The sequence below is a fragment of the Cryptomeria japonica genome, chromosome 11, assembly GCF_030272615.1.
Source record: "Cryptomeria japonica chromosome 11, Sugi_1.0, whole genome shotgun sequence".
NCBI classification, from domain to species: Eukaryota; Viridiplantae; Streptophyta; class Pinopsida; order Cupressales; family Cupressaceae; genus Cryptomeria; species Cryptomeria japonica.
Window position 1 is genome coordinate 425,345,891 of NC_081415.1, and position 9,281 is coordinate 425,355,171.

General features: G+C 36.0%; 1 protein-coding gene across 1 annotated transcript; it reads right to left on the reverse strand.

Annotated features, from left to right (window-relative positions):
• Window positions 1–3,731: 3,731 nt before the first annotated feature.
• LOC131073644 (glycylpeptide N-tetradecanoyltransferase 1) lies at window positions 3,732–6,037 on the reverse strand. The gene is made up of 2 exons (XM_058010144.2): window positions 5,750–6,037; window positions 3,732–5,509 (listed from the first exon to the last, which is right to left on the reverse strand). The coding sequence occupies exon 2, from the start codon at window positions 5,482–5,484 to the stop codon at window positions 4,189–4,191; it is 1,296 nt and encodes a 431-aa protein (XP_057866127.1). The 5' UTR covers window positions 5,485–5,509; window positions 5,750–6,037; the 3' UTR covers window positions 3,732–4,188.
• Window positions 6,038–9,281: the final 3,244 nt, after the last annotated feature.

Genomic DNA, 9,281 nt, shown 5'->3' on the forward strand with positions numbered 1-9,281 from the left:
GCAGTGTTCCATGGAGCTCACACATGAAATGCCATTGTTGTTGACTGTACCAAGAGACCTGTAAAGCAAATGGATAGTAGCTTCAAAGTCCAGCTCTAAGACTATTGGAATGTTGCTTACAATAGACAGTGGTTATGCTCATTCTTTCTGACAACATTCAAGTGGTTATGCTCATTCTTTGGAGATGACTGGAAGAGCCTAGGGCCTTCTACAGGATTGGTACTATGTTCTCTCAACTTTCCATCCCAACTTTGCCTTCACCAATAGGAGAGGAATCTATCCTCCTTGTACTCACACGTTTTTTGCCACTTTGGAATGCATTTTCAGCTCTCCTCATATACGCGGTTATGCTCATTCTTTGGAGATGACTGGAAGGGCCTAGGGCCTTCTACACGATTGGTACTATATTCTCTCAACTTTCCATCCCAGCTTTGCCTTCACCAATAAGAGAGGAATCTATCCTCCTTGTACTCACGTTTTTTGTCACTTTGGAATGCATTTTCAGCTCTCCTCATATACAAAATTGTTCTTTGACAAGTACTGCTTGTAAATCTGAAACACCAAACATATGGCAGTGAAGATGACTGTTGAAAAGGGGCAGAGTTCTATGGAAAATGACAGCAAAAACTAACATTGTCAAATGTTTGGTGAAAATGACAGTGTTAGGATCCATGAAAACAGTCCATAAAAGTCCATAACATTTAAGGAAAAGACAGTAAAAGAACATTTCAAAAGAGCGAAGACGCCTGTTGAAAAGAGGACAGACATATGATGGAGAATGGCAGAGCTCATGAGAAGACAAAACACAGTCATCGTTGAAAAAGAGGACGTCTGCCAATTATTTGGTACAGAAAGCTATTGTTTTGAGGGATTTGAGTGAGCAGCCATGTGAAAAGGGCAGTGGAATAGCAAGTTAAGGCCAAAAAGTAAAGTAGTCCGTTACAATAACAAGGAGTTGATGACAGTTTTCAAGCCAAGGCTGGCTATGATCACTTGAAGAGGGTAAATAGTGGTTGGTGCTAATAGTTTTAGATGATTTAAACCATGCAACCTTGAGAACTAATGAAGGAATCAAGATGACAAATTACAATGCACAGGAGGACAGTGGTACCATCACATGTATAACAGTTCATAAGAGGTGTGTATGACAGTTCACAAGAGGTCAGTGATCAATCAGTAGGCGACAAGGCTATAAGGCCTACAACAGGAGGCAAATGAAATGATAGAGATCTTGAAACAAACATAAGGAGCCTAACTCCTGTTGTAGGCATGTGTGTAAGATCAAAAAGTGATGAACTAGACCACAGACCTTAACAAAATTATGTGAACAAAGCAGTCATCACAGGTTAATAATCAAGTTTTAAAAAATGAGAGAACATGAGTCTTTTGTGACAGTGGTCATTGTTACGACAGTGGAAAGGTGACTTTTGACAATTGAAGATATGTACCAACCATTGTCCAACACAGTAAACATGCAAGAAAAGATTCATTTGTTTGTTTGTTATTGTTGGCAAATAGGGTCACAGTCACAAGTTCATTGTACCACTCAATATCAAATCAAACATGTTTTGATGAGGAGAAATTACACAGGAAACATGGGAAGAAAGCAAGGGAGCCCTGCATAAAGGTGTTGGGGTGACCAGAATCAGTCAGGTGTACAAGTCAATGTAATATATCGTGCAGAATGACCTCAAAAATAAAAAGTCAAAACATTATAAGAAACAAGTTTAAATATGTATAGCAATATGCAATTATCTGAGATAATATGTGAAACCAAGTAAGAACAAATAAATAACAAAGAGGGATATACGAGCACAAAGTCGGCAACAAAACTTGAAGCTTCTCAAACGAGGCAATAATTGTAGGACAGGATCTGGACAATAAAAAAAATGCATTCATTCTTGCATGCAACAAAAGGACATACAAATAACAGTTATGAATAGCAGCAACTGCAAAAGAAGAATTAACACCATAGGTGTCTAATAATGTTTCTGGACATGAATTATTAAATATTGCAGCATGTGTCAATAGTAATACACAGCCTGCCAACTGTAAATTAAAATGTTTTCAGCAATTGTGACTGCATGATCTCTGACAGAATCTCCTACATCATACACAAATAGAAAATTGAACTTCCAAAATAAATGCCTATCACCTCTCTGCGTGTATTTGAAACAAACTTGACAAAAACTAAGGTGTTCTGCCACATTACGTTTGGCAAGAGCTGTTGATTATAATTTAAAAAGTCATAATTAAATAATGCATAATTTGATCCAATTTCAAACATTAAAAAAAAAATATCCATGACATCAAAGATTCCTTAATCAAGGTCACATTGGTCCCATATGCAATAAAGAAAACAATGAAAAACCTGTGAATTTGTATAAATACTCAAGCATATCCACAAAAATGCCATACTACTTGAGATTTACTTTGGATAATTGCAGACAGATTCAACATAACCAGGAACCTGCATTGTTTAACATGAACTTCAGGAAACAACAAATCTTTAATCAAACATCTAGCTAGTTTCATTTAACCAAATACAAAGAAAACATAAGCGTTTCCTGATGATGACTGAATCCAGATAAGGAATAACAGCCCTAGGTGTCATATCTAATCACCAAATTACTCAATCATGACCCTCAACCTAATGAGGAAAGATTGAGCGTAATCAGCATATATAACTTTGCACTATGCTTCTACAGCCACATAATGCATTGACATCAGAACCCAGATGATTTAAATCCTCAAAGTAGGAGCAATAAACAGGAGCTGCTTGACAATAAATCGAGACAAGGAATATAACAATCTATAATACCAGACCCTAATACAAAATTAGGGAATTATGGTCATAATAAGGCAAGGTTAACCATAGGTACACCTTACAAGACTGATGGTCAGATGGATCCATAACATAAAATAAAAGGAAGAACGCTCCTAAATGCAACGAACTATGGTTTTAAAATTTGAATTTATCACCTCCAAATGACTGGGCTGTTTGTCAATGTCTTTAGAAAATAACATAAGCAAGAGAAAATTGTTTACTAATTGGATCCTGAGCCATGCAGCCATTAAAGTTTAACAACTTAGCTCCATGAAAAGCTAAAAGCTTATCACTTACATTCAGCAAGAATTAACTCAGCCCTCATCAAACCTTGCAAAGGCATCTTCAAGAAGAAACAGAAATGTTACCATGAAAAGAATGATCTCTGATATACAGATCAGATTATAGAAAGTAATAGACAACAAATCATAGATATAATAAACTAACCATGTAATAAGTGATATTTCAAAAAATATGCTTCTTAAAAATTGAAGTTCACAAAGAAGCAGTAGCATGTAACAAACAAATTCTATAAATTACTCCTATTTAGCATTAAACCAGCACTAATTTACAAATTTATGGCAACAAAGAGCAAGTACAAATTAAAGTACAAGTTCATTCTTTCTGTTGTACGATAAACTACAGTTTCTATTACAAATTTACAACACTCCTATTAAATCAGCAATGATTAAGAGTTTCATCGCAAAATAGCAAGTGTTAAAAACAAAGTACAGTTAGTAACTTAGTTCAATCTTTCAAGATCCTCTACAGTTAGTAACTTAGTTCAATCTTTCAACATCCTTGCCCTTTCAGGAGGGTCCTGGGCATTCACAAAAATAGATACACACTTTTATTAGGAAAAGATAATAAAGAAATTCACAATATTATAGAACGATACAGAATATCACCAAATCATGCTAGTTTTTATTTGGAAAGAACAAATCTCGTCTCATATAAGATACAATCCACTTGAACTGTACAGTGCTGTAACAAAACAGTTTATCCACTTCAGTGCTGAGAACATAAAGTTAATAACCTGATACATGAAGAAAACAGAATCCCAAAAGATGGGAGCATAGCTAACCACATAAAAATTCTGCATTATCCATACCCAAGAAATTACATGTATAAGCCCGCAAGCTGTTTGCATATCCCAAGAGAGCCAAAAGAAATAAGAAACTATTTCTTGTAGGGCAAAGATTATGACCTTTGGCAAACATAACAGTGGAAAAATGCATCAGACATGCATACTACCATGAATTCTGCAAACCAAATAGATGTTATAAGTACATAAAATTAGAAGTTTCCTTGACCCGACATTATTTGCATCTGAAGTTCAACAGTGTTCAGCTCATCCAAAACTATAGAAGCACCAATCCTAATTCTGATGGTTTCAGGGCATCTTTGATGCGATAATTATAGAGATAATAATGAAGTTGTCCATCACCTGGCCCAAACTTTAACTCTTTCAAAAAAGATTCATTCTGCATGATGTCCAAAGCATTGAACACATCATAGTCTTTCTGCTTTGCCACGATAAGAGCATCATTCATTAATTGAAGCAAAGGTGTTTGGGTTGATACGTTGTAATATGAATAAGCCGCCTTCAGCATAGAATAGTTGGCATTGCCAAGGATCGAAGATGGAAGAGTGTAGAAGCTACAGAAATCTGTAATTTCATGAGTATCTGGATTTTCTACCAAAAAACTGTCAACCACATTTTCAGTAGGAAGCAGCCAGTGCTCAACATCATCTTCATTAAAATCTGGGGCAACAGCAAATTTGGACAGGTAATTCCGCAAAAGCCTAGTGACAGCAGGAACATCATGCCTTTCCATTGCCCTGAAACCAGGAGTGATGGTACTCTCTGGCAGGCGGTACAACTTGATGGTCCTGCTCATTGTCATCCGAGCTCCAAGCCTTGAGAATCCGACGTCTATGAGCTTCTTAGGATTCAATGATCTGTGCCAATACTGGCAAGTGGCAATTGGAGTAGGCAGAACAACCCCTGCTGTATATGCAGCTTGCCAGATGTTCTCCAGATGCACTCTCCTTGTAACTTCCTTAATCAGAACTGGTGCAAGCCTCTTGGATCGGAGTTTCTTATGAACACAGAGAAAATTGATCTCTGCCATGAGGATAGATCGATCTCGAGCTCTGATCTTGGCAGGGACACCAGTAATGAAAGCTACCAGTTTCCTGGTGTTCTTAACCCTTACACCAATATGCCAGCTCTTGAAATAGCCAGGGGGCCTGAGAGCCCATTTCAGGAACTCCTTAGAGTAATCAAATCTAAACATGTTCTCATCATCCTCCACATAGTTATTGGTCAGCAGATTGTAAATCTCAGTTTGAGTATCCTCACTATCAATATCACAAGTACACCACTCATACTGATTGGGCAAATTGTATGGCTCCTTCCTGACCTCAGACAAGGGGGTGGGATCTTCTATTGGGCCTTCAGGTAGCTTACGATTATCCACATCCTTGAATTGCCCAACCGGTTGGGTTTCCCAGAATTTGTGCTTTTTGGCCAGGGCGAGGGCATTTTGTGCCTTCCTGCTTAAACTCTCAATAGACCCCTCAATCTCAGAAGGCACACCATTGTCATCTTGATTCTGATCCTGCCCCCCGGGGGAAGAGTTACTCCCTACCATATTGATTTCTGATCCAATCCAGTAACTGCTCAAGTGGGTGCAAAGAAAACCAAAACCTCGTCCAATCAGATGAATAATGAAATGGGTGCCTAAGAAACCTAGAAAGCTCAATAAGAACCCCTTTCATTCGTTCATTTTATTGCAGAAAACACAGAACCCATCAAGGAAATGCATAAAACATGAGCACCCAACAGATAAAAGCATAAAATAAATAAAATCTAAGATATTTGAATCCAATACAATGGTAACGAAAGCTTCAACTTACATGTCTCTCCCCGATTCGTTTCCGCAGTTTCTTCTTCAACGATTTCCTTTTCTGGATCAAATATAGACTGCGAAGCCAGGGCGGTCAATCCAATGACCAAAGACCTTATTCGAAGCTTGGATTATTTGGGCGTCTCAGAAAAGGGGGATTAAACAAGAACAGACAACTTCGTTCTGTGGGGAGTTGTCCTCCTTTATTCTTTGTAACATAAACAAAAGGGAACCTTGCATTGAATGAATCTCTTCTTGACCGTAAATCCTACGCTGTTCGCATGGACGGTTAGGGATCACAACAACAAACGTCGCACGGTTACAGCCTGGGGACCGTGGGATTCGATTTGTGCTCAACAATGCTCGCAACTTTATTTTTTTCAACTAAAGAATGATTTTAATATTCTCGGAAAGGACTATTAGGAAACCTAAATGACCATGGGTCGGTATATCTTAAATATATCCATGATATATTATTTATGGATTATGAATTATTTGCAAATTTGTCTCTTAAGAGGTTAGTTGGCTTGAAGTAAAACAAAATAGGGCCATATCATTAGATAGAGTTTATGGTGTGAAGTAGAGTGAAGAGCTAAGGGGAACATTATATTTGTAGGAAAGTATCTTATGTCACTTTACCACACAACAATATTAGTTGTAGTATTGAGTATTCGGCTGTGTTCATAGTGTAAGTGTCAGGCTATATATAATATATGAATATTACATTTTAATTTGGGTGTGTCTGTATAAAGATTGGGATAAATAATAAATAGATTTTTTTGAGAATTATCTTCTTCAACCTCTTCTTTGTATGTGAACCTTTCTCATGACCTCATTCTTGAGTATTGAGAAAGGAAAGAGGAGATGTCATTATTATGAAATGATGGCATTGATGGAAAGGCAAGAGTTAATAGCACCAAGATGGAGGATTTTGTCTCTTGCTTGGAGCACAATAGCTCAATCATAAACCTTCATTCCTAGGTGTTAAGGGTTTGGGAACTTGCTAAGGAGATGGATGGGTCGCACTATGTTAGAACTAAAGATGTTGTGATTAAGCTACTTATTAATCCTAGGTAGTTGTTGAGCAAGAGGAATGTGTTGATGGGATACTTGACAAGCCAAAACCTCCCTTAATTGTTACTTGGAGCATCTCCACATTCTCAAGGAAAGGTAAGCACATGTCCATGGTGATGTTGAGGAGAATACAAAGGTACTTAATGTGAAAAATTACTCTAAGTGCTAAAATTAGATGATTTTGAATGTGTCACAAACCCTGTTTTTCCATAATTATTTAATTAGGAAAATAATGTTTATTTTTCGCGAATGAAATGGAAATGAAATTAAATTGGAATTGTTAATGAAATAAGATAGGAGATCGAATGCACTGAAATGATTTATATACAATTGAATGATCAGTAATAATTTTTATTGCAAAATTGGGATCGTCATTGCTAATGAGCAACTAAGTGCAAGTGAATGCAGGAACTAGTGAACACAGATGAAGGCGAGAACATGGTTCAGGTAGAGTTGTCTTAGCTCTTGTATTTCATTAGAATAGATGAAATCTCTCAAACACCACATTAGGATTTATAATTTTTGTCTTGAAAAGATGGATGATTTAAATGACCTTATTTGAGTGTTTGTTCAAATTGAAATGATGAATTTGGAATGAGTAGTAGATTGATTTAAATATTTATACATGTGCATTGATTGCATGATTTGAGTGGTGATTGAATTAAATCTAAGTTGCATGAGTGATTGTGAAGTATTATGCTTTATTGTTAAAAGAGATGAAATGTGTAAATGATTTAAAAACAAATATTGACCCTAGGTTTATATGTTCTTTTTGTTCAGATATGTATAAATGTATGAAAAAACGTACTTATGAGTTTACTTTTGTAAATTGGATAATGGTATTATATATATATGAGAAATTGATTCAATCATATACATATATATCTATATAGTTATTCTATATCCAATTATCGTGAAATTTAATTACGTCATGAATTTTGTTTATACCTATACGTAATCATTTGAGATTATATATATATATATATATATATATATATATATATATATATATATATATATATATATATATCTGAGTTCTAATAATAATTTGATCATGGACTTATAAATACGTATGTAATTATTGAATATGTAAATAGATTGGTGGAATTAAATTTTTTTATGAATATATATATATATGAGGAGCGGTTTATTAAAGAACATGTTAATGTTAACGTTTTATATATATAAATAACTATTGGAAAGCAACTTAAATTGAATCCTAGCGACCAATAAGGGTGGTTTATTTATGCAAGTAAAGGTTAATGAGGGAGATCGATAGTAATATCGACCACTCCCCATATTCATAGGGAGGGGTCGGTATTACCACCAACCACTCCTCCCTTTTATTTAAAGCATAAACCACGATGAGTAATGTTGTCCTAATCACCTACCACGTGCAGCCAGTAAAACTTTATGGTAGTTGGCAGGTTAATGTGGCAAGTGAAGTAATGGAGGGAGTCGACACATCGCCAACTACCCCCCTTTATATAACCACGTTTCATACACGTAGCAGCTACTACAACTTGGAAAATTACTATACACGTAGCTAAACACCTTGCAAAAGAATCGGTATTAATGGCGACTCAGAGAAAACAACGAGTTAAGAGAAGTTAGTTGTTGGGTTGGTAACGACTATGCATGCAAACAAACACGTAGAATTTAAGATGATCAGACCTTGCAACCACGATGTGTTTAAAGAGATGTCAAACTCATTGAATTTGAATGAGAAGAGTTTGTTGCTGCAACGGTTGGGTGTATTTAATACAAGTCATAGTCGACAAAGGAGGAAGTCGACTTGGCATCATGAGTACTTAGAAACCGTTTGCAATGACATGAGCAGTTTGGTGTCACGAAGTAGATAATGGATAACTTTGCATGGTGAACACATAGTTGTTCGAATCTATTTAGGACTATTATGTTGCAACTAAACCATGAGTGGTGTCATTTAGAAGATAGCCCGTATATAGGAAAGAGGGTAGATGACAACACTATATATAGACCATTGAGTTGGAAGAGAAGGGGGAGAGAGGCAACAAAGGATTAAAGAATGGAATGTAGAAGAGAGAAGTAGTGGAGATTTAGATGTGTTTACGACCAAGACGTAAAAGATCAATGATGATCATCTCAAATTTAGAGTCGAATTTCAAAGGAAAGAGTCAAATTACGGAACAAGGAAGAGTGGCAGACACACCAGAGGAACAACGACCTTCTTGAGAACTTGGTGAGATAGAAAGAAGATAATAATTCACCGAGTAGAATCAGTCAGAGGTAGGCTCTATTCTAACAAAGTTTGTTGTAGAAATCTAAAGAGAAAATGTTCTATTTTGATTAGGCTTAGATAGAATTAGAGTCATAGTTTTTAGATTTCTGATTATGAGAATTATGTCGAATGACATCAAAATATGTTCTTTAGAAAATAATATTATATACATAAATGTCTTAAGGAAAGATATTCGAAAAGATTGTTG

Coding starts and splice junctions, on each gene's coding strand:
- LOC131073644 (XM_058010144.2), bottom strand. CDS start 5,484: ATGGTAGGGAGTAACTCTTCCCCCGGGGGGCAGGATCAGAATCAAGAT.